This window comes from Lipotes vexillifer, unplaced genomic scaffold (assembly GCF_000442215.2).
Source record: "Lipotes vexillifer unplaced genomic scaffold, Lipotes_vexillifer_v1.1 scaffold629, whole genome shotgun sequence".
NCBI lineage: Eukaryota > Metazoa > Chordata > Mammalia > Artiodactyla > Lipotidae > Lipotes > Lipotes vexillifer.
In genome coordinates this window covers 143,175-170,081 of record NW_006774188.1, presented here as the reverse complement: position 1 = coordinate 170,081, position 26,907 = coordinate 143,175, and the positions used below count along the sequence as shown (strand labels likewise).

At 37.5% G+C, this 26,907-nt stretch overlaps 1 protein-coding gene across 1 annotated transcript in view; it reads left to right on the top strand.

Annotated features, from left to right (window-relative positions):
- Window positions 1-642: 642 nt before the first annotated feature.
- The window catches only part of RAD51B (RAD51 paralog B), a gene marked incomplete at its 3' end in the record, with an annotated part of 51,235 nt that continues 24,970 nt past the window's right edge, over window positions 643-26,907 (top strand). The window contains exons 1-3 of the mRNA XM_007449032.1: window positions 643-747; window positions 5,940-6,053; window positions 10,123-10,239. Of these exons, the coding sequence (XP_007449094.1) occupies window positions 664-747; window positions 5,940-6,053; window positions 10,123-10,239 (315 nt within the window). The remainder of the gene's footprint in view (window positions 748-5,939; window positions 6,054-10,122; window positions 10,240-26,907) is intronic.

The window sequence follows — 26,907 nt, the reverse complement described above, 5'->3', positions numbered from 1 at the left end:
CGGCAGACTTGTACAGTATACTGGTTAAGAGGCTAGGCCTAAGAGTCAGACTTCCTGGTTCGAATTCTGGATCTACCATTTACTTTTTCTGGTAACAGTGGAATGGCTAACCTTTCCAGGGTTTAGTTTCTCATATGTAAAAGTGAGATCAGTGATCAATCTTCCTTATAGGGCTGTTGAGAAGCTTGCTTTGGAACAGTGCCTGGTATACAGTAGGTGGTCAATAAATTTATTATTGTTACAGTGCAATGAAAGTAAAGACTTTCTGAGAGTGCTGTTTGGAAATATGTGTATTAATTACACATCCAAATAAAGTTTATAAATGCACTGAAAACCTTAAGATGCTATATAAATGTGAAACGGTGTTATTATATTTGTGTAATAAGTTTTAAAGAATTGTGTGAATTGCACATTCTTATATGGTCTTGTTTCTGTGTGTGCATGTTTGACAAACGGTTGTCTCCCCTGTTTAAAATATTTGGAAAGATTTTATTGCCTTCCTTTATCAGTAATATTTTAAATACCATACGTTTCATTTTGTATATGGAGACGCTTGAAGGATTTTTTATTTTGTAGAGTGTTTTGGATAGCCCATCTACTGTTGCTTATGCTATTTTCCAGCTTTTTTTCAAGGTTCTTCTTTATCTTGCTGCATCTGAAAGCATGGGTAGCAAGAAACTAAGACGAGTGGGTTTATCACAAGAGCTGTGTGACCGTCTGAACAGACATCAGATTGTTACCTGTCAGGTAAAATTTATTTAATTTTTTTCAGTGAGAAACTTTAAGTACAAATTAATCTTTTTTTTTCTTTTTCTTTAGATTTTTTCTTTTGATGTGGACCATTTCCAAAGTCTTTATTGAATTTGTTACAACATTGCTTCTGCTTTATGTCTTGGCCTCTTGGCCATGAGGCATGTGGGATCCTAGCTCCCTGACCAGGGATTGAACCCACACCCCCTGCATTGGAAGGCGAAGTCCTAACTACTGGACCGCCAGGGACGTCCCACAGATTAATCTTGTGTACCTAAATAACTCTTAATAACACCTAAAATATGAACATTTAGGTGTATAAGAAAAGATAAATATGGTGCTTGCTAATTTTAAATAACAAACCACTTAGCTTGTATTTCCAAATGTGATTTCATTTATCCAAATGCAAGATTTTTGCATTTTGGGTGGGGTTGGGTGGGGAGAATGCTCATAGCAGAAGGTGAAGTACACCTGTGCCATTTATTTGGGATTCTAGAGAAGTTTTGTCCTCATAAAAGAAATTTTGCAGTTACATGAGAAATATGACTCAAATGAGGAGACAGTATTCAAAATGGGTACTTTCTCTTGAAAGCAAGAAAAATTAGTAGTTAGGATTATTTTCCTATTGATGGAGTGAGAGAAATATATAAGCAGATGTTGTATATTTAAGCAAAAGAGTAAAGCAAATCCCTCTTAGGAGGCTAAATAAGATTTAAGGTTTTCTGTTAGGATTTAATCCTTAATAAGACAGACTTTCAGAGCGTGCTGCAATTTTTTAAAAATTGCTTTGTGTGTTAATGGTGTCTGTGCTTCCTCTGTTATGCATTTTATAATCCTCATGTTCATACTTTGAAATACTCTTAAAAGTATGAAATTTAACATTTCATTCCATAGTTTTATTTATTTGGCTGCATTAGGTCTTCGTTGCTGTGCGCGGGCTTTCTCTAGTTGCGGCGAGCGGGGGCTACTCTTCGTTGCAGTGCGCAGGCTTCTCATTGCGGTGGCTTCTCTTGTGGAGCACGGGCTCTAGGCGCCCAGGCTTCAGTAGTTGCAGCATGCAGGCCCTAGAGCACGCGGGCTTCAGTAGCTGCGGCGCGTGGGCTCTAGGTTGCACGGGCTTCAGTAGCTGTGGCATGCAGGCTTAGTTGCTCTGCGGCATATGGGATCTTCGCCCGGACCAGGGATCGAACCCGTGTCCCCTGCATTGGCAGGCAGATTCTTAACCACCGAGACTCTAGGGAAGTCCTTCCATAGTCACTTTTATTTTCTTTCAATTATTAAATACTCCCTCTGAATGATTTCATAGCTTAGGAAGAAACTCATTTTTTTTTAAGTAGTACAACCTTGTATTTATTTATTTTAACATTTTTATTGGAGTATAATTGCTTTACAATGGTGTGCTAGTTTCTGCCTTACAACAGAGTGAATTAGCTATACATACACATACATCCCCATACTTAACCCCTCCTGCATCTGCCCCCAACCCTCCCCATCCCACCCCTCCAGGCAGTCACAAAGCACCGAACTGATCTCCCAGTGCCATGCGGCCACCTCTCAATAGCTGTCTATTTTACATTTGGTAGTATATTTAAGTCCATGTCACTCTCTCACTTCGTCCCAGCTTAACCCTTCCCCCTCCCCATGTCCTCAAGTCCAGTCTCTATGTCTGCGTCTTTATTCCTGTCCTGCCCCTAGGTTCTTCAGAACTTTCTTTTTAGATTCCATATATATATGTTAGCTTATGATATTTGTTTTTCTCTCTGACTTACTTCACTCTGTATGACAGACTCTAGGTCCATCCACTTCACACAAATAACTCAATTTCATTTCTTTTTATGGCTGAGTAATATTCCATTGTATATATGTGCCACGTCTTCTTCATCCATTCATCTGTCTATGGACACTTAGGTTGTTTCCATGTCCTGGCTATTGTAAATAGAGCTGCAGTGAACATTGTGGTGCATGATTCTTTTTGCATTATGGTTTTCTCAGGGTATAGGCCCAGTAGTGGGATTGCTGGGTCATATAGTAGTTCTATTTTTAGATTTTTTAAGGAACCTCCATACTGTTCTCTATAGTGGCTGTATCAATTTACGTTCCCAGCAACAGTGCAAGAGGGTTCCCTTTTCTCCACACCCTCTCCAGCGTTTGTTGTTTATAGATTTGCTGATGATGCCCATTCTAACTGGTGTGAGGTGATACCTCATGGTAGTTTTGATTTGCATTTCTCTAATGATTAGTGATGTTGAGCATTCTTTCATGTGTTTGTTGGCATTCTGTATATCTTCTTTGGAGAAATGTCTATTTAGGTCTTCTGCCCATTTTTGGATTGGGTTGTTTTTTTTGATATTGAGCTGCTTGTAAATTTTGGAGATTAATCCTTTGTCAGTTGCTTCATTTGCAAATATTTTCTCCCATTCTGGGTTGTCTTTTGGTCTTGTGTATGGTTTCCTTTGCTGTGCAATAGCTTTTAAGTTTCATTAGGTCCCATTTGTTTATTTTTGTTTTTATTTCCATTTCTCTAGGAGGTGGGTCAAAAAGGATCTTGCTGTGATTTATGTCATAGAGTGTTCTACCTATGTTTTGCTCTAAGAGTTTTTTAGTGTCTGGCCTTACATTTAGGTCTTTAATCCATTTTGAGTTTATTTTGGTGTATGGTGTTAGGGAGTGTGCTAATTTCATTCTTTTACATGTAGCCGTCCAGTTTTCCCAGCACCACTTATTGAAAAGGCTGTCTTTTCTCCATTGTATACTCTTCCCTCCTTTACCAAAAATAAGGTGACCATATGTGCATGTGTTTATCTCTGGGCTTTCTATCCTGTTCCATTGATCTATATTTCTGTTTTTGGTGCCAGTACCGTTCTGTCGTGATTACTGTAGCTTTGTAGTATAGTCTGAAGTTCAGCAGCCTGATTCCTCCAGCTCTGTTTTTCTTTTTCAAGATTACTTTGGCTATTTGGGGTCTTTTGTGTTTCCATACAAGTTGTGAAATTTTTTGTTCTACTTCTGTGAAAAATGCCATTGGTAGTTTGGTAGGGATTGCATTGAGTGTGTAGATTGCTTTGGGTAATATAGTCATTTTCACAGTGTTGATTCTTCCAATCCAAGGACATGGTATATCTCTCCATCTGTTGATATCATCTTTCATTTCTTTCATCAGTGTCTTATAGTTTTCTGCATACAGGTCTTTTGTCTCCTTAGGTAAGTTTATTCCTAGGTATTTTATTCTTTTTGTTGCAATGGTAAATGGGAGTGTTTACTTAATTTCTCTTTCAGATTTTTCATCATTAGTGTATAGGAATGCAAGAGATTTCTGTGCATTAATTTTGTATCCTGCTACTTTACCAGATTCATTGATTAACTCTTGTAGTTTTCTGGTGGCATCTTTAGGATTCTCTATGTATAGTGTCACATTGTCTGCAAACAGTGACAGCTTTACTTCTTCTTTTCCGATTTGGATTCCTTTTATTTCCTTTTCTTCTCTGATTGCTGTGGCTAAAACTTCCAAAACTATGTTGAATAAGAGTGGTGAGAGTGGGCAACCTTGTCTTGTTCCTGACCTTAGTGGAAATGCTTTCAGTTTTTCGCCATTGAGGATGATGTTGGCTGTGGGCTTGTCATATATGGCCGTTATTATGTTGAGGTAAGTTCCCTCTGTGCCTACTTTCTGGAGAGTTTTTATCATAAATGGGTGTTGAATTTTGTGGAAAGCTTTTCCTGCATCTATTGAGATGATCATATGGTTTTTCTCCTTCAGTTTGTTAATATGGTGTATCACATGGATTGATTTACGTGTATTGAGGAATCCTTGCATTCCTGGGATAAACCCCACTTGATCATGGTGTATGATCCTTTTAATGTGCTGTTGGATTCTGTTTGCTAGTATTTTGTTGAGGATTTTTGCATCTATGTTCATCAGTGATATTGGCCTGTAGTTTTCTTTCTTTGTGACATCTTTGTCTGGTTTTGATATCAGGGTGATGGTGGCCTCGTAGAATGTGTTTGGGAGTGTTCCTCCCTCTGCTATATTTTGGAAGAGTTTGAGAAGGATAGGTGTTAGCTCTTCTCTAAATGTTTGATAGAATTCGCCTGTGAAGCTGTCTGGCCCTGAGGTTTTATTTGTTGGAAAATTCTTAATCACAGTCTCAATTTCAGTGCTTGTGATTGGTCTGTTTGTATTTTCTATTTCTTCCTGGTTCAGTCTCCGGAGGTTGTGCATTTCTAAGAATTTGTCCATTTCTTCCAGGTTGTCCATTTTTTTGGCATATAGTTGCTTGTAGTAATCTCTCATGATCCTTTTTATTTTTACAGTGTCAGTTGTTACTTCTCCTTTTTCATTTCTAATTTCTATTGATTTGAGTCTTCTCCCTCTTTTTTCTTGATGAGTCTGGCTAATGGTTTATCAATTTTGTTTATCTTCTCAAAGAACCAGCTTTTATTTTTATTGATCTTTACTATTGTTTCCTTTATTTCTTTTTCATTTATTTCTGATCTGATCTTTATGACTTCTTCCCTTCTGCTCACTTTGGGGGTTTTTTGTTCTTCTTTCTCTAATTGCTTTAGGTGTAAGCTTAGGTTGTTTATTTGAGATTTTTCTTGTTTCCTGAGGTAGGATTGTATTGCTATAAACTTCTCTCTTAGAACTTCTTTTGCTGCATCCCATAGGTTTTGTCATTTGAAGGAACTCATTTCAGCCTGACTCTTTCTGGTCATCTGTTTGTGCCCAGACTCTTTCAGGCACAAGGGCAGCGCCAACATACACCTGAGTTGGATTCTGCTGCTATGTGTTGTTACTTGGTGTGTCCTCTGGTATATGCTAAGGTGGATAATTAGAGGATAGGATTATATCATCATATCTTTTAGTTAAGGGCTATTTAGGGGGAAAATACTATAAGAAACATATAAATCTTTGATCTACAATAATTTTTTTAAAAAATACTTATGGATTTATTTGGCTGCGCCGGTTCTTAGTTGTGGCATGTGGGATCTAGTTCCCTGACCAGGGATTGAACCCAGGCCCCCTGCATTGGGAGCGTGGAGTCTTAACCACTGGACCACCAGCGAAGTCCCTGATCTACAATAAATTCTGCTTTTATTTACACATGGATAGTATCAATTGAAAGTTTCCTTTTAATTCCAGTATCTTTGTTGCACATATATATTTTAAATATTTTCTTTATGTTTTTTAGGACTTTCTATGTCTTTCCCCACTGGAGCTTATGAAGATGACTGGCCTTAGTTATCAAGGTGTCCATGAACTTTTGTGTGTGGTCAGCAGGGCCTGTGCCCCACGGATGCAAACGGTATGTATATATTTTAGAATTATGATTTGATTTTTATTTTGAAACGATTCTGTATCTCGTTTAAAATCTTTTGGGTGATGAGGCAAAAGCAAAAATAGAGATGAGCACCTCAAAAATACCAACCCTCACAGCATAGAGTTAGTCCTCTAATGAGAATATATGTAAGAAATTTATGTAGTTTATAAGCTCGTGGGAGACAGTTCCTAATTATGGGAATGAGAGGGTAATATGATTTTTTTTTTCTCTGTAGCTGGTACTGATATTTCAAAAGGTCATCTTTCTCTTTTGTTTGTTTGGGTAGGATTTGTGAACCTCATGGTTAAAGGATAATATACTGTTAATTTTAGAATGCTCCTGTCTCTGTAATACTAACTTTTATCATCATTACTTACTGTGCATCATAAAGTGCACCTGTTGGACTTGTACTCTCTTACTGATTGAATGAATAATACTTGAAAACTTATCCTCACTCCTGAGCAGAGTTAAAGTGTTTTGTAATAAGCCCTCATCAAGTTGTACTATTATTTCATACTTTCTGTCTCATGACTTTAGCTTTTCAAAATGTAGGTTTAGTGCAGGGTAGAAAATATCTTGTTTTCCCAGAATAAGAGTTGCCTAAAAGTCTGTCCGGTGTTTTGCAAATGTATTTGTTTATGTGGGTTATAAATTACTTACCTTACTACCTTATATTGAAATTTGGTAACCACCAAGCAGTAAAGTAGGGTCTAACTCTGTGAAGGAAGAAGGAAGGAATATTTGTGTCATTTGAAACTTTGAAAACAATGAACAAATTGAGTATTTTCTTTTGTTCAGATTTAGCTCATTATCTAAGGAAAATACATTAAAGGCAAAATAGTCAGAAGGAGAATTAGAATTGGAGTTAGAGATGGGCAGTAGTCTTAGCTTTGCCATTGATCTGGTATTTTTGAACAGCTCACTTTGTTTTATGGGAGAAGTTAGAGAGTTAAAATAGTATCTTATGATTCTGTGATGAGGTTCAAGTTAACTTGTCACTATTTTGAAGGTTGTAAATCACCAAGAGAACATTTTGGTTTGACATCTGTCATTCTATTTGGTCAATATCTATGACATGTTCCTAGTTAGATAATTAAGTAGGAGACTATGAGTAGTAAATTCACCTTTTGTCTCCACTTCCATCACCACTTTCAGCTGCAATGTCACTACCATTCCAAATGCCAGTTCAAAGAGCCATCTTTCTCCTTCGTTGTACATTACTCTTGTAAAATTCTTTAGATTTGAATCCTGTCTTACATATTGGCTTAGCCTTAGTTCATTCCCTCATAAAGCTTTTTTTGTTAATTTATTTATTCAATAATTTATTCCTTCAACCAATATTTATCGAGTGCCAGCCATGGATCTGTCAGGTACTGGGGATATTATAGTGAAGATGACTGATAAAGTTCCTGCCCTCATGTAGCTTACAGGCTAGTGGGAACAGTCAGACAGTAAACAAATAATTATACAAATGATTAGTTAACTGTAGTAATGACGAGTCCTATCAAAGAAAAGTACAAAGAGCTTAGAAACTGAATAACAGGGACATTACTTAGTTTAGGGGTCCTTAGGAAGGGCTCCCTCAAGGAAGCGATACTTCAGCTCAAACCTGAAGGATGAATAGGAGAGAGATGGACAGCGGAGTTGGGAAGGGAGGGAGCAGATAAGAGTTTGCAGGCACTGTGACTGGGAAATGCAAAGCCCCTGAGAAGAGCAGGAGAATCGTGCTTGTATGGTAAGAAAGTCAGGCCAGTGTGAATGAACATAGTGGCAAGGAAGAGAGTGTCAAGAGATGAAGTTGGAGAAGCAAGCAGGGGTCAGGTCACTGGGGCCTGCAGACCATGTTAAGGATTTTGGACTTTATTCTAAAAGCAATGACACATCATCAAAGGGAGTAATCTAATACGTGTTTTTAAAAACTCAGTCTTTAAACATAGACAAGTGATTGAAAAGGAACAAGAAAATATTTGTGAAGACTAGTTAGGTATCTATGACTGTATTACAGACATTGTGACATGGACTACTAGTGTGGTACTGATGCCGATGGCGTAATGTCAGTTATTGTGAGAGATACTTAGGAGGTAGAATGAATAGGATTCGGTGATGATTTGGCTGTGGGTGGTGGTGAGGTACAGGAAAGTGTCAGAGATGATTCCTTGATTTTGCTTTGAAAGATTGGGTGGTACCATTTCCTGAGATGAGGAATATTGGAAGAGGATCAGGTTTGAGGGAGGCAGATCATGAATTCGTTAGTACCTGTCGAATTTTTGGTGCTTGTGAAACATTGAGTAGAGATGCGAAGTAGGCAGTTAAATATGTGGACCTTGAGCTTGAAGTAGAGGTCTGCACTAGAAGCGTGCATTGGGGAGTCATCGGTGTGAACATGGTAGTCAAAGCCGTGAAAATGGGTGAGAGATTGCCTAGAACGTATGTACAGTGAGAATGTAAGTGTGCCCAAGACCAAGTCCCGAATCCAGCCAACATTTCAAGATCAGATTAGACAACGATGAGTCTAAGAAGCAGCCTCCAAGGTAGAAGAAAACTGGTGGTGTGTCATATCGCAGTGTCCCTCTTTGCCTCGCTTATGTACACACTATTATCTCTTAAGTCTTGTTCTGTTAGTTCATTTTAGTAGTTTTTTGAGTCACGAGATTTATTATTCTAGTAATTACATTTATAGTTGCAAAGGAAGTACTTTAATGTTAACAGATTGGGCTGCCTTTACATGTCTGTAAAGTGTCCCCATGCCCACCTATGTTGCCTGATAGATTGTAGACAATATTTAGGTATTTCTAAATCAGATGAAAGGCATATGCCTTTTACTGTAGCTTTTCTAGTTATTTTATGTGCCTGAATGTAGCTTTTAAAAAACTCTGTGGCAATCCACAATAGGTGAGATTAGGCAAGAGTGGGCACATTTATGGCTCATACGTATTAATATACTGGTCTTCCTACGTCCTCATAGGAGCAGAAGAGCCTTGGATTTGAGACCTAGACTTATTAAATTGTAAACTTTAGGTGGGTAGAAACTAGGTCTGTTTGGGTTACCATTCTATTCCCAGAGCTTATCATAGTATATGGCATGCAGTTGGCAATTAATTCATATTTTTTGAATGAATGGAGGAAAGATTTCAGTTCTATGGCTGGACTTCAGTTTGGGGCAACTTAATATAATAGTAGTAACTTTTAATGTTAGAGATTGCAGAGAGGCAAGTGTTCTTACACATTGCTGGTGGGTATGTAATCATGTTAACCACATCTGCAAAGACCCTTTTTCCAAATAAGGTAATATTCACAGGTTCCAAGGATTTGATGTGGTTGTCTTTTGGGAGCCCATTTCTTAGTCTACCCCATCCACCTTCAAGCTGTTCTTCACAAAGCGACCTCGGTTTGAAATGGTATCTTGGCCGTGTCACTCCCTGTTGCTCTCAGCCTACACACCACACTTCAGCAACGCTCTTCCTGATTAGGCCCCTGCTTATTTCTCCAGCCTCATTGCTTGCCACACCATGACCTCGCGCCTTCTGTCTGACGTTCTAAATGAACTCTTTTTGTTTTTTGTAGTTTTTGTGAGTTTCCATTTCCTTTCTTTCTTGCTTCTTGACCTTTCTTCGTACATTCTTGTCTCTTTGCCAGGAACATGCACATTCCCTTTGCCTGTCTAACAGTCATTTCAGGTTTTAGCTCAGACATGCAGATCTCCCTTGAAGCCTTCCTATATCACAAAATCCAGATCAGGTGTACTCTCTCCAGGTCTCCACTTGCCCTATCACAGTATCTCTTATTTAAGTGTATGGTAATTGCTTAGTTTCTAGTCCTAATTTCATAGTCCCTAGTTGGCTGTAAGTACTGTGGGGCAGGAGCTCTGTCTTTTATATCACAGCCCCCAAATCTAGCACAGTCCCCAGCACAGAGTAAATGTCGTTGAATAAATAAATAGTAGAAGAAAAAAAAGGGGATTGGGGTTCCAATTGCTAGAATTTGAGTTTGGAGTTGACTTATGTTTTTGAATAAATATAGAGGTTGAAAATAACTTAATCTCTTCTTTGTTCAGGCTTATGAGATAAAGACACAGAGGTCTGCTGCTCCATCACCAGCATTTTTATCTACAACCCTCTCTGCTTTAGATGAAGCCCTGCATGGTGGTGTAGCTTGTGGATCCCTCACAGAGGTAAAAAAGAAACTTTCCAAACCTTCTTCCATTGACTTAGAACCTTCAGAGCCAGGGGAAAAAGGTTAATTAAAAACATAAATTATTTTGGGAATATTCATCTAAATTATAAGTACCTCAAGGGCATGGTTCTCTACTCAGTCCCTAGTACAATACTAGTACAGTACATCAAAAGGAAGATGGTCCAAAAAAATCCCTCCTGACTGAAATCTGCTTGGGTTGCTGTTTCTTTGAATTAGAAAGTGATGAATATTATGAAATAATATGAAACAATTTGGGAGAATTAGAAAAGGATCACTACGTAGTGTATTAGGAAGGAAAATTTGAAATTTTATTAACATGTGGGCAAATTATAGTATTAAACTGAAGTGAGCTATTTTCACTTCCTGTTAAAGATAAAATTTGGTTCTAGGAAGTAATAGGTTGTTGTATTAGTAATATATTGTTGCATAACAAATTACCCCCAAACTAAGTGGCTTAAACAACAATAAACATTGATTTCCGTTTCTTTGGGAGTGGCTTAGCTCAGTGATATTGGCGAAGGATGCGAGGGGGCAGGTTGGTGCTGGTTGTTGGCCGAGGTCACGATTCCTCCCCAGAGGGCTCTCCACAGGTTGCTTGAGTCTCCTCGTGGCACGATGTCTGACTCCCTCAGGCAAGATGGAAATGGCTATTCCTTTGATGATTTAGCTTTGGAAGTAATACACCATCACTTCTGCCACTTTCTCTTCTTTAGAAGCGGGTAATTAAGTCCAGCCCACATTCAAGGAAAGGGAAATTAGACTCTACCTTTTGAAAGAAGTGTCAAGAATTTGAGGATATTTTAAAACCACAATAGTTCTTTTCCTTGAAAACTGCATTCATGTGCTTACTGGTCCTCATGTGGTGACTCCATAGACTATGTTTACCAGTACACTCCTGAGGGACTTCTTGCATGAGAGTTCTAGGGGAATAGATGCTTGAAACAAACTTTTAACAAGAGTAGCCGCTTATATTTTGATAGGCCTAAATTTAACTGTAGATATTTTCCCTTGAAAATAGGGGACCTATTTTAGGTAGTATACATTATTTTATTTCCGGTCTTCCAAGAAAGATTTTTTTTTATAAAGTTTTTTTTTTTTTTAATTTTTATTTATTTTATTTTTGGCTGTATTGGGTCTTCGTTGCTGCGCGTGGGCTTTTCTCTGGTTGTGGCAAGTGGGAGCTACTTTTCGTTGCGGTGCACGGGCTTCTCATTTTGGTGGCTTCTCTTGTTGCGGAGCACGGGCTCTAGGCACGTGGACTTCAGTAGTTGTGGCACACAGGCTCAGTAGTTGTGGGTTGTGGACTGAGCAGTTGTGGCTCGTGGGCTCTAGAGTGCAGGCGCAGTAGTTGTGGCACATGGGCTTAGTTGCTCTGCGGCATATGGGATCTTCCCGGACCAGGGCTCAAACCCGTGTCCCCTGAATTGGCAGGCGGATTCTTAACTACTGCACCACCAGGGAAGCCCACCAAGAAAGATTTTAAAATGTGTGTGTGCTATGCCTAGTAGATGCCTATTGGATAGTAGGTAAATGAACGAAAGAGTGAATTAACCTTTAATAGAAATTAGAATGTGCTGTTGCAGGGCACTGCCACCAGATGGTGCCAGAATCCTATCTTACATAATCTTTTTGTGATCTAGTTGGACCTTTGTTGAAATAGGTTTATTTAAAAAAAAAAAGAAAGAGGCTTTATAGTAATTGTGATCCACAGTTATAAACTTACTTATTTAAATAGCAAAACTTCAGGAAGATTAACCAACAAATACTTTTTTATTTTTTAAGTTTTGGAATAGTTTCAATACTTTTTCATGTAGCTTTTATCAATTCTTTCTGAATCCAAGAGATAGTTACAAGCCATTAGATGTTTTTTCATCATCTGATTGGCTGACATGGAATATAAATACCCTGATTGCTTATTAGAGGCAAGTTCTCTACTTTCTGTTTCAGCTCCAGGTAGCCTCTGCAGTCTTTTTGGGATTTTTCAGCTGAGTACAGGGAGTATTTGTTGACCTTGTATTAAAAACAAAAATTTAATATCTGTCTTATGTATACAAGATTAAATACATCCTGCATGTGTAAGTTATGAACATTTATGAGCCTGTGACCCAATATAAAATGCAGAACAATACCAAAATCATTGAAACCAACTGTGGGCTCCTCCCTGATCCCATCTTTGGCCTTCTGTTGGGAGGTAACTTCCATCCTGAATTTCCACCATTGCTATCTTTTTTTTTTTTAATTGAAGTATAGTTGATTTACAATATTATATTGGTGTCAGGTGTACAGCATAGTGATTCTACCATTGCTGTACTTTTTTTCCCCAAACCAATACCTATAGTTTTCCTTTATCACCCATATACATAGGAAATGTAGCATTTTATTTAGTTTTGCTTATTTTTGAGCTCTATTATACAATATATTGGTGATTAAATCATATCATATCTCTTCTATGAATTGATTTTTCCACTTAATATTATTTTCTAAGATTTATCCATGTTGCAAGTAGCAAGAGTATAATTCACTTTCACTGCTGTGTCATACTCCATTTTGAAAATATGGCCACAGTTTATTTATCCCTTCTCCTGTGAGTGAACATTTGGGTTGTTTCCAAATATTAGCAGTTTGCTGCTAATATAAACAAGTCCTGTGAAAACTGTTGTACATGTCTCCTGGATCACATGTACAGGTATTTCTCTAGGGCACAGATTGGCAAACTACTGCCCAGTGATCAAATCTGTACAGCTGCCTGTTTTTTATAAATAAAGTTTTATTGTAACACAGCTATGTTCATTTTTTTACATTTTGTCTGTGGCAGTTTTTGAGATACAAGGCAGAGTTGCGTTAGTTGTGACAGAGATCTCACGGTTTGCAAAGCCTAAAATATTTACTAGCTGGCTCCTGTCTAGGGGATCTAACTTGGAGTGATTTGCTGGTTATTATAGAGTATGCACATAGGTAACATTGCAGAATCGGGACAAATTGTTTTCCAGAGTGGTTGTGCCTGTTTACATTCCTATGAGCAATGTGCACGAATACCTCTTGCTCCATGTCTTCTTACCTTGGTATTATCTGACTTCTCAGTTTCTGCCCATCTTTGTGATCTTAGTTTTCATTTTCCTGATTACTAATGAGCTGGAATATCTTTTTATAAATCATTCGGCTATTTAAAAAAATAATTTTATTTTATTTTTTTATACAGCAGGTTCTGATTAGTCATCCATTTTATACACATCAGTGTATACATGTCAATCCCAATCGCCCAATTCATCACACCACGATCCCCCCCCCACCACCACTTTCTCCCCTTGGTGTTCATATGTTTGTTCTCTACATCTGTGTCTCTATTTCTGCCCTGCAAACCAGTTCATCTGTACCATTTTTCTAGGTTCCATATATATGTGTTAATATACGATATTTGTTTTTCTCTTTCTGACTTACTTCACTCTGTATGACAGTCTCTAGATCCATCCACGCCTCTACAAATGACCCAGTTTCGTTCCTTTTTATGGCTGAGTAATATTCCATTGTATATATGTACCACATCTTCTTTACCCATTCGTCTGTTGATGGGCATTTAGGGTGCTTCCATGAACTGGCTATTGTAAATAGTGCTGCAATGAACATAGCGGGGCATGTGTCTTTTTGAATTATGGTTTTCTCTGGGTATATGACCAGTAATGGGAATGCTGGGTCATATGGTAATTCTATATTTAGTTTTTTAGGGAACCTCCATACTGTTCTCCACAGTGGCTGTATCAATTTACATTCCCACGAACAGTGTAAGTGGGTTCCCTTTTTTCCACACCCTCTCCAGGATTTGTTGTTTGTAGATTTTCTGATGATGCACATTTTAACTGGTATGAGGTGATAAATCATTGCAGTTTTGATTTGCATTTCTCTAATGATTAGTGATGTTGAGCAGCTTTTCATGTGCTTCTTGGCCATCTGTATGTCTTCTTTGGAGAAATGTCTAGGTCTTCTGCCCATTTTTGGATTGGGTTGTTTGTTTTTTTAATATTGAGCTGCGTGAGCTGTTTATATATTTTGGAGATTAATCCTTTGTCCATTGATTAGTTTGCAAATATTTTCTCCCATTCTGAGGGTTGTCTTTTTGTCTTCTTTGTAGTTTCCTTTGTGTTGCAAAAGTTCCATTAGGTCCCATTTGTTTATTTTTGTTTTTATTTCCATTACTCTAGGCCATGGATCAAAAAAGATCTTGCTGTGATTTATGTCAGAGTGTTCTTCCTATGTTTTCCTCTAAGAGTTTTATAGTGCCCAGCCTTACATTTAGGTCTCTAATCCATTTTGAGTTTTATTTTTGTGTATGGTGTTAAGGAGTGTTCTAATTTCATTCTTTTACATGTAGCTGTCAAGTTTTCCCAGCACCACTTATTGAAGAGACTGTCTTTTCTCCATTGTATATCCTTGCCTCCTTTGTCATAGATTAGTTGACCATAGGTGCGTAGGTTTATCTCTGGGCTTTCTATCCTGTTTCATTGATCTGTATTTCTGTTTTTGCACCAATACCATGTTGTCTTGATTCCTGTAGCTTTATAGTATGTCTGAAGTCAGGAAGTCTGATTCCTCCAGCTCCGTTTTTTTCCCTCAAGACTGCTTTGGCTATTTGGGGTCTTTTGTGTCTCCATACAAATTTTTAGATTTTTTGTTCTAGTTCTGTAAAAAATTCCACTGGTAATTTCATAGGGATTGCATTGAATCTGTAGATTACTTTGGGTAGTACATCATTTTCACAAGTTTGATTCTTCTAATCCAACAACATGAAATATCTCTCCATCTGTTTATGTCATCTTTGATTTCTTTCATCAGTGTCTTATAGTTTTCTGAGTGCAGGACTTTTAACTCCTTAGGTAGGTTTATTCCTAGGTATTTTATCCTTTTTGTTGCAGAGGTAAATGGGGGTGTTTCCTTAATTTCTCTTTCTGATCTTTCGTTGTTAGTGTATAGGAATGCAAGAGATTTCTGTGCATTAATTTTGTACGCTGCAACTTTACCAGATGCATTGATGAGCTCTAGTAGTTTTCTGGTGGCATCTTTAGGATTCTCTATGTATAGTATCATGTCATCTGCAAACAGTGATAGTTTTACTTCTTCCTTTCCAGTTTATATTCCTTTTATTTCTTTTTCTTCTCTGATTGCCGTGGCTAGGACTTCCAAAACTATGTTGAGTAATAGTGGCAAGAGTGGACATCCTTGTCTTGTTCCTGATCTTAGAGGAAATGCTTTCAGTTTTTCACCACTGAGAATGATGTTTGCTGTGGGTTTGTCGTATATGGTCTTTATTATGTTGAGGTAGGTTCCCTCTATGTCCACTTCCTGGAGAGTTTTTATCATAAATGGGTGTTGAATTTTGTGGAAAGCTTTTTCTGCATCTATTGAGATGACCATATGGTTTTTATTCTTCAATTTCCTGTTACGGTGTATCACATTGATTCATTTGCGTATATTGAAGAATACTTGCATCACTGGGATAAATCCGACTTCATCATGGTGTATGATCCTATTAATGTGTTGTTGGGTTCTGTTTGCTAGTATTTTGTTGAGGATTCTTGCATCTATATTCATCAGTGATATTGGTCTGTAATTTTCTGTTTTTGTAGTATCTTTGTCTGTTTTTGGTATCAGGGTGATGGTGGTCTCATAAAATGAGTTTGGGAGTGTTCCTTCCTCTGCAATTTTTTGGAAGAGTTTGAGAAGGATGTATGTTAGCTGTTCTCTAAATGTTTGATAGAATTCACCTGTGAAGCCATCTGGTCCTGGACTTTGTTTGTTGGAAGATCTTTTAATCAGTTTCAATTTCATTACTTATGATTGGTCTGTTCATATTTTCTATTTCTTCCTGGTTCAGTCTTGGAAGTTTATACCTTTCTAAGAATTTGTCCATTTCTTCCAGGTTGTCCATTTTATGGGCATAGAGTTGCTTGTAGTAGTTTCTTAGGATGCTTTGTATTTCTGCGGTGTCTTTTGTAACTTCTCCGTTTTCATTTATAATTTTATTGATTTGAGTCCTCTCCCTCTTTTTCTTTTTCTTTTCTTTTTTTCTGTGGTACCCGGGCCTCTCACTGTTGTGGCCTCTCCTGTTGCGGAGCACAGGCTCCGGACGCGCAGGCTCAGCGGCCATGGCTCATGGGCCCAGCTGCTCTGCGGCATGTGGGATCTTCCCGGACCGCATTCCCTGCATCAACAGGCAGACTCTTAACCACTGCGCCACCAGGGAAGCCCTTCCTCTTTTTCTTGTTGAGGCTGGCTAATGGTTTATCAATTTTGTTTATCTTCTCAAAGAACCAGCTTTGAGTTTTATTGATGTTTACTATTGTTTTCTTTGTTTCTATTTCAGTTATTTCTGCTCTGATCTTTATGATTTCTTTCCTTCCACTAACTTTGGGTTTTGTTTGTTCTTCTTTATCTAGTTCCTTTACGTGTAAGGTTAGATTGTTTGTTTGAGATTTTCTTGCTTCTTGAGGTAAGCTTGTATTGCTATTAACTTACCTCTTAGAACTGCTTTTGCTGCATCCCATAGGTTTTGGATCGTCGTGTTTTTGTTTTCATTTGTCTCTAAGTATTTTTTGATTTCCTCTTTGATTTCTTCAGTGATCTCTTGGTTATTTAGTAACGTATTTTTTATCCTCCATGTGTTTGTGTTTTTTATGTTTTTTTCCCTGTAATTGCTTTCTAATCTCATAGTTTTGTGGTCAGAAAAGATGCTTGATATGATTTCAATTTTCTTAAATTTACTGAGGCTTGATTTGTGACCCAAGATGTGATCAGTCCTAGAGAATGTTCCATGTGCACTTGCGATGAAAGTGTAATCTGCTGTTTTTGGATGGAATGTCCTATAAATATCAATTAAATCGAAGGCCTGAACCAAGATAGCGGAGTAGAAGGACGTGCTCTCACTCCCTCTTGTGAGAACACCAGAATCACAGGTAGCTGCTGGACAATCATCTACAGGAAGACACTGGAACTCACCAAAAAAGATACCCCACATCCAAAGATAAAGGAGAAGCCACAGTGAGACGGTAGGAGGGGTGCAGTCAGAACAAAATGAAATCCCATAATTGCTGGGTGGGCGACTCACAGACTGGAGAATAATTATACCACGGAAGTCCACCCACTGGAGTGAAGGTTCTGAGCCACACATCAGGCTTCCCAACCTAGGGGTCGGGCAACAGGAGGAGGAATTCCTAGACAATCAGACTTTGAAGGCTAGTGGGGTTTGATTGCAAGACTTCAACATGACTGGGGGAAACAGAGACTCCACTATTGAAGGGCACACACAAAGTAGTATGCCCATCGGGACCCAGGGGAAGGAGCAGTGAACCCAGGGGAGACTGAACCAGACCCACCTTTTAGTCTGGAGGGTTTCCTGCAGAGACAGGAGGTGGCTGTGGCTCACCACAGGGACAAGGACACTGGCAGCAGAAGTTCTGGGAAGCACTCCTTGGCATGAGCCCTCCCAGAGTCTGCCATTAACCCCACAGAAGAGCCCAGGTAGGCTCCAGTCTTGGTTTGCCTCAGGCCAAACAACCAACAGGTGGGAAACCCAGCCCCACCCATCAACAGTCAAGCAGATTAAAGTTTTACTGAGCTCTGCCCAGCAGAGCAGCACCCAGCTCTACCCACCACCAGTCCCTCCCATCAGGAAACCTGCACAAGCTTCTTAAATAGCCTCATCCACCAGAGGGCAGACAACAGAAGCAAGAAGAGCTACAATCCTGCAGCCTGTGGAACAAAAACCACATTCACAGAAAGATAGACAAGGTGAAAAGGCAGAGGGCTATGTACCAGATGAAAGAACAAGACAAAAACCCCAGAAAAACAAATAAATGGAGTGGAGATAGGCAACCTTCCAGAAAAAGAATTAAGAATAATGATAGTGAAGATGATCCAGGACCTGGGAAAAACAATGGAGGCAAAGATCGATAAGATGAAATAAATGTTTAACAAAGACCTAGAAGAACTAAAGAACAAACAAACAGAGATGAACAATACAATGACTGAAATGAAAAGTACACTAGAAGGAATCAATAGCAGAATAACTGAGGCAGAAGAAGGGATAAGTGACTTGGAAGACAGAATGGTGGAATTCACTGCTGCAGAGCAGAATAAAGAAAAAAGAATGAAAAGAAACAAAGACAGCCTAAGAGACCTCTGGGACAACATTAAACTCAACAACATTCGCATTATAGGGGTCCCAGAGGGAGAAGAGAGAGAGAAAGGACCTGAGAAAATCTTTGAAGAGATTATAGTCAAAAACTTCCCTAACATGGGGAACGAAATAGCCACCCAATTCCAGGAAGTGCAACGAGTCCCATACAGGATAAACCCAAGGAGAAACACGCTGAGACACATAGTAATCAAATTGGCAAAAATTAAAGACAAAGAAAAATTATTGAAAGCATTAAGGGAAAAATGACAAATAATATACAAGGTAACTCCCATAAGGTTAACAGCTGATTTCTCAGCAGAAACTCTACAAGCTAGAAGGGAGTGTCATGATATTCTTAAAGTGATGAAAGGGAAGAACATACAACCAAGATTACTCTACCTGGCAAGGATCTCATTCAGAATTGATGGAGAAATCAAGAGCTTTACAGACAAGCAAAAGCTAAGAGAATGCAGCACCACCAAACCAGCTCTACAACAAATGCTAAAGGAACTTCTCTAAGTGGGAAACACAAGAGAAAAAAAGGACCTACAATAACAAACCTAAAACAATTAAGAAAATGGCAATACGAACTTACATATCAAAAATTACCTTAAGCGTGAATGGATTAAATGCTCCACCCAAAAGACACAGGCTTGCTGAATGGGTACAAAAAGAAGACCCATCTATATGCTGTCTAGAAGAGACCCATTTCAGACCTAGGGACACATACAGACTGAAAGTGAGGGGATGGAAAAAGATATTCCATGCAAATGGAAATCAAAAGAAAGCTGGAGTAGCAATACCCATATCAGATAAAATAGACTTTAAAGTAAAGAATGTTACAAGAGACAAGGAAGGGTACAACATAATGATCAATGGACCAATCAAAGAAGAATATATAACAATTATAAATATGTATGCACCCAACATAGGAGCACCTCAATACATAAGGCAACTGCTAACAGCTGTAAAAGATGAAATCGACAGTAACACAATAATAGTGGGGGACATTAACACCTCACACCAATGGACAGGTCATCTAAAATGAAAATAAATAAGGAAACAGAGCTTTAAATGACACAATAGACCAGATAGATTTAACTGATATTTATAGGACATTCCATCCAAAAACAGCAGATTACACTGTCTTCTCAAGTGTGCACGGAACATTCTTCAGGATAGATCACATCTTGGGTCACAAATCAAGCCTCAGTAAATTTAATAAAATTGAAATCATATCAAGCATCTTTTCTGACCACAAAACTATGAGATTAGAAATGAATTACGGGGAAATAACGTAAAAAACAAAAACACATAGAGGCTAAACACTATGTTACTAAATAACCAAGAGATCACTGAAGAAATCAAAGAGGAAATCAAAAAATACCTAGAGACAAATGACAATGAAAACATGACAATCCCAAACCTATGAGGAACAGCAAAAGCAGTTCTAAGAGGGAAGTTTATAACTATACAAGCATACCTCAAGAAACAAGAAAAATCTCAAATAAATATTCTAACCTTACACCTAAAGGAACTAGATAAAGAAGAACAAACAAAACCCAAAGTTAGTGGAAGGAAAGAAATCATAAAGATCAGAGCAGAAATAACTGAAATAGAAACAAAGAAAACAATAGCAAAGATCAATAAAACTAAAAGCTGATTCTTTTAGTTCAAGAAAACTAAAAGCTGCTTATCTTTTAGAAGATAAGAAAAATTGATAAACCATTAGCCAGACTCATCAAGAAAAAGAGGGAGCGGACTCAAATCAATAGAATTAGAAATGAAAAAGGAGAAGTTACAACAGACACTGCAGAAATACAAAGCATCCTAAGAGACTACTACAAGCAACTCTATGCCAGTAAAATGGACAACCTGGAAGAAATGGACAATTTCTTAGAAAGGTATAACCTCCAAGACTGAACCAGGAAGAAATAGAAAATATGAACAGACCAATCACAAGTAATGAAATTGAAACTGTGATTTAAAATCTTCCAACAAACAATAGTCCAGGACCAGATGGCTTCACAGGGGAATTCTATCAACCATTTAGAGAAGAGCTGACACCCATCCTTCTCAAACGCTTCCAAAAAATTGCAGAGGAAGGAGTACTCCCAAACTCATTGTATGAGGCCACAATTACCCTGATACCAAAACCAGACAAAGATACTACAAAAAAAGAAAATTACAGACCAATACACTAATGAATATAGATGCAAAAATCCTCAACAAAATACTTGCAAACAGAATCCAACAACACATTAAAAGGATCATACACCATGATCAAGTGGGATTTATCCCAGGGATGCAAGGATTCTTCAGTATACACAAATCAATCAATGTGATACACCATATCAGCAAATTGAAGAATAAAAACCATATGATCATCTCAATAGATGCAGAAAAAGCTTTCCACAAAATTCAACACCCATTTATGATAAAAACTCTCCAGAAAGTGGGCGTAGAGGGAACCTACCTCAACATAATAAAGGCCATATATGACAAACCCACAGCAAACATCATTCTTAATGGTGAATAATTGAAAGCATTTCCTCTAAGATCAGGAACAAGACAAGGATGTCCACTCTCACCACTATTAATTCAACATAGTTTTGGAAGTCCTAGCCTCGGCAATCAGAGAAGAAAAAGAAATAAAAGGAATACAAATTGGAAAAGAAGAAGTAAAACTGTCACTGTTTGCAGATGACATGATACTATACATAGGGAATCCTAAAGATGCCACCAGAAAACTACTATCGCTCATCAATGAATTTGGTAAAGTTTCATGATACAAATTTAATGCACAGAAATCTCTTGCGTTCCTATACACTAATGATGAAAAATCTGAAAAGAGAAATTAAGGAAACACTCCCATTTACCTCTGCAACAAAAAGAATAAAATACCTAGGAATAAACCTACCTAGGGAGACAAAAGACCTGTATGCAGAAAACTATAAGACAGTGATCAAAGAAATGAAAGATGATACCAACAGATGGAGAGAGATACCATGTTCTTGGTTGGAAAAAACAATATTGTAAAAATGACTAGACTACTGAAAGCAATCTACAGATTCAATGCAATCCCTATCAAATTACCAATGGCATTTTTTATGGAAGTAGAACAAAAAATCTAAAAGTCTGTATGGAGACACAAAAGACTCCAAATAGCCAAAGTAGTCTTGAGGGAAAAAAATGGAGCTGGAGGAATCAGACTCCCTGACTTCAGACTATACTACAAAGCTACAGTAATCAAGACAATATGGTACTGGCATAAAAACAGAAACATAGATCAATGGAACAAGATAGAAAGCCCATAGTTATACCCACACACCTATGGTCAACTTATGTATGACAAAGGAGGCAAGAATATACAATGGAGAAAAGACAGTCTCTTCAATAAGTGGTGCTGGGAAAAGTGGACAGCTACATGTAAAAGAATGAAATTAGAACACTCCCTAACACCATACACAAAAATAAATTCAAAATGGATTAGAGACCTAAATGTAAGACTGGCCACTATAAAACTCTTAGAGGAAAACATAGGAAGAACACTCTTTGACATAAATCACAGCAAGATCTTTTTTGATCCATGGCCTAGAGTAATGGAAATAAAAACAAAAATAAACAAATGGGACCTAATGAAACTTTTGCAACGCAAAGGAAACTACAAAGAAGACAAAAAGACAACCCTCAGAATGGGAGAAAATATTTGCAGACTAATCAATGGACAAAGGATTAATCTCCAAAATATATAAACAGCTCACGCAGCTCAATATTAAAAAAACAAACAACCCAATCCAAAAATGGGAAGAAGACGTAAATAGACACTTCTCCAAAGAAGTCATACAGATGGCCAAGAAGCACATGAAAAGCTGCTCAACATCACTAATCATTAGAGAAATGCAAAACAAACCTACAATGAAGTATCACCTCACACCGTTTAGAATGGGCATCATCAGAAAATCTACAAACAACAAATGCTGGAGAGGGCATGGAGAAAAGGGAACCCTCTTGCACTGTTGGTGGGAATGTAAACTGATACAGCCACTATGGAGAACAGTATGGAGGTTCCTTAAAAAAGTAAAAATAGAATTACCATATGATCCAGCAATCCCACTACTGATCATATACCCAGAGAAAACCACGATTCAAAAAGACACATGCTCCCCAGTGTTCATTGCAGCACTATTTACAATAGCCAGGTCATGGAAGCAACCTGAAAGCCCATTGACAGCCGAATGGGTAAAGAAGATGTGGTAATATATACAATGGAATATTACTCAGCCATAAAAAGGAACAAAATTGGGTCATTTGTAGAGACATGGATGGATCTACAGACTGTCATACAGAGTGAAGTAAGTCAGAAAGCGGCAAACAAATATCGTATATTAACGCATATATGTGGAACCTAGAAAAATGGTACAGATGAACTGGCTTGCAGGGCAGAAATTGAGACACAGATGTAGGGAACAAACATATGGACACCAAGGGCGGGAAAGCGGTGTGGGGTGGTGGTGGTGGTGTGATGAATTGGGCGATTGGGATTGACATGTATACACTGATGTTTATAAAATTGATGACTAATAAGAATCTGCTGTATAAAAAAAAGTGTGATCAAATGTATTCTATGGGAAAGAAGTAAAAATAGACCATATTTACAGTCTAAATTATACAATAATTTAATGTATTTGTAGATGTATTTATAGATGTATTTATTATTGCAGATTGTATTTGCTTTATCAATGTCTTTACTTTGGGAATCAAAAAAAAAAATAAAAGAAAATAAAATCTGAAAAAAATACTTCATATTCGTCAAGATAATGGTTATTAGAGGAGAGAGTGGTCGTTAATAGAAGAAATCAGTGACATTCTCTTGATGTGAGTTGAGTGGGTTCAGTTTGTGAAAATGTATTTAACTCTATTATGATTTTTGCACTTTCTATATGTTGTATGTTATACTTTAACAAATGTTTAATAAATGAAAATGCTCCATAAAAAAAAAAGAAAATCAATTAAATCTATCTGGTCTGTTGTGTCATTTAAAGATTGTGTTTCCTTATTAATTTTCTGTCTGGATGATCTGTCCATTGGTGTAAGTGAGGTGTTAAAGTCCCCGACTATTGTTGTGTTACTGTCAATTTCCTCTTTTATAGCTGTTAGCAGTTGCCTTATGTATTGAGTTCCTTCCAATGTTGGGTGCATATATATTTATAATTGTTATATCCTCTTCTCAGATTGATCCCTTGATCATTATTTCATGTCCTTCCTTGTCTTTTGTAACTTTCTTTATTTTAAAGTCTATTTTATCTGATATGAGTATTGCTATTCCTGCTTTCTTTTGATATCCATTTGCATGGAATATCTTTTTCCATCCCCTCACTTTCAGTCTGTAAGTGTCCTTAGGTCTGAAGTGGGTCTCTTGTAGACAGCATATATATGGGTCTTGTTTTTTTGTATCCATTTAGAGAGCCTGTGTCTTTTGGTTGGAGCATTTAATCCGTTCACGTTTAAGGTAATTATCGATATATATGTTCCTATGACCATTTTCTTAATTGTTTTGTTTTTGTTTTTGTAGGTCCTTTTTTTGTCTTGTGTTTCCCACATAGAGAAGTTCCTTTAGTATTTGTTGTAGAGCTGGTTTGGTGGTGCTGAATTCTCTTAGGTTTTGTTTATCTGTAAAGCTTTTGATTTCTCCATTGAATCTGAATGAGATCCTTGCCAGGTAGAGTAATCTTGATTGCAGTTTCTTCCCTTTCATCACTTTAAATTTATCGTGCTACTCCCTTCTGGCTTGTAGAGTTTCTGCTGAGAAATCAGCTGTTAACCTTATGGGAGTTCCTTTGTGTGTTATTTGTTGTTGTTCCCTTTTTGCTTTCAATATTTTTTCTTTGTCTTTAATGTTTGCCAGTTTGATTACTGTGTGTCTCGTCGTGTTTCTCCTTGGGTTTATCCTGCCTGGGGCTCTCTGTGCTTCCTGAACTTGGGTGGCTATTTCCTTTCCCATGTTAGGGAAATTTTCGACTATAATCTCTTCAAATAGTTTCTCGGGTCCTTTCTCTCTCTCTTCTCCTTCTGGGACCCCTATAATGCGAATGTCGTTGCATTTAATGTCCCAGAGGTCTCTTAGACTGTCTTCATTTCTTTCCATTCTTTTTTCTTTATTCTGTTCTGTGGCAGTGAATTCCACCATTCTGTCTTCCAGGTCGCTTATCTGTTCTTCTCCCTCTGTTATTCTGCTATTGATTCCTTCTAGTGTATTTTTCATTTCAGTTATTGTATTGTTCATCTCTTGTTTGTTCTTTAATTCTTCTAGGTTTTTGGTAAACATTTCTTGCATCTTCTCAATCTTTGCCTCCATTCTTTTTTTTAAAATTTATTTTATTTATTTTTGTCTCTGTTGGGTCTGTGTGTCTCTGTTGTTGCTGTGTGCAGGCTTTCTTTAGTTCCTGTGAGCGGGGGCTACTCTTCGTTGAGGTGTGCAGGCTTCTCATTGCAGTGGCTTCTCTTGTTGCAGAGCACAGGCTGTAGGCATGCGGGCTTCAGTAGTTGTGGCTCGTGGGTTCCAGAGCGCAGGCTCAGTAGTTGTGGTGCATAGGCTTCGTTGCTCCGTGGCATGTGGGATCTTCCTGGACCAGGGCTCGAACCTGTGTCCCCTGCATTGGCAGGCAGATTCTTAACCACTGTGCCAGCAGGGAAGCCCTGCCTCCGTTCTTTCTCTGAGATCTTGGATCATCTTCACTATCATTATTCTGAATTCTTTTTCTGGAAGGTCACCTATCTCCTCTTCATTTAGTTGTTTTTCTGGCGTTTTATCTTGTTCCTTCATCTGGTACAAAGTCCTTTGCTTTTTCATTTTGTCTGTCTTTCTGTGAATGTGGTTTTCATTCCACAGGCTGCAGAATTGTAGTTCTTCTTGCTTCTGCTCAAAAATAATTTTATTAAGGTACAATTTAAATACTCTAAAATTCAACCTCTGTAACTGTGTAATTCGATTATATTAGTGAATTCATAGTAAATCATCACAATCCAGGTTTACAACATATCCCATCATTCTAAAACATTTCCTCATGCCCGATTATAGTTAATCCTCACTCCAATCCTCAGCTCTAGGCATCCACTGATCTACCTTTTGTCTACATATTTGCCTTTTTTAAACATTTCATATATATGGAATCAAATAATATGTCGCTTTTGTGTTTGGTGTTTTTCACCTAGAATGATGTTTCTGAGGTTCATTCATTTTGTAACGTGTATTAGCAGTTTGTTCTTATTAATTGTTGAGTAGTATTAATAGTATTCCATGGTATGGCTGTAACACATTTTGTTTATCCAACTGTCAGTTGATTGGTGCTTGGATTGTTTACAGTTTTTATCTATCAGGAATAATGCTATTATGAAAATTCACAAACATGTCTTTGTGTGGGCATAAGTTTTTACTTCTCTTGCGTAGATTCCTAGGAGTGGAATGGCTAGATCATACGCTAGGTGCATGTTTAGCTTTCTAAGAAACTGCCAGGCTGCTTTCCAAAGTGGTTGTGACATTTTACATTCTCACCAGCAATTCATGATGGTTTCTTTTTCCACATCCTCAGCAACACTTAGTATTATTTATCTTTTTGATTTTAGCTATTCTAGTGAGTGTTAGTGGTATTCATTGTGGTTTTAATTTGTGTTTTCCTAATGACTAATGATATGAACACCTATTCATGTACTTATTAGCTATTTCTATGTTTTTTTTTAATGAAATATCTGTTCAAATCTTTTGCCTATTTTTTAATTGTTTGTTTTCTTGTTATTGAGTTGTGAGTTCTTTTATATTCTGGATACAAGTCCTTTATCAGATATATAATTTGAAGTTATTTTCTTCCTATCTGTTGCGTCTCTCCACAAGTTCTTAATGGTAACTTGTGAAGTTTTAAATTTTGTAGTCTAATCTATCAGTTTTTTTATTTTAAAGATTGTACTTTGGTGTCACCTCTATGAATTTTTTGTCTAGCCAAGGACACAAGTTTTTGCTATGTTTTCTTCTAGAGTTTTATATTTAGGCTTTACATTTAGTCTGTGATCTATTTTGAGTTAATTTTTGTGTGATCTATTTTGAATTAATTGGTAAAGTGAATTGTGGAATATCTTCTCTTTTTTTATATTCTGTAATTGTTTGCATAAGATGAAAATTGTTTCCTGAAAATTTGGTAGAACTTGCCTGAAAAATTGTCTGATCTTGGTACTTCCCTTGTGGGAAAATTGAAACAATTAAATAAATTTTTTTAATGATTAAAGGGCTATTCAGGTTTTTTATTTCTTTCTAAGTAGTTTTGGTGAATGATATTTTTAGGAATTTGCCCATTTTCTTAAAGTTTGAAAATTTATTGTCATAAAAGTTTTCACTGTATTCTCCTTGTCTTTAAATCTGGTTTTATATGTGGTTCTACCCACCCTTTTCATTCCTAATATTATTAACTTTGTCTTCTCTTTCCC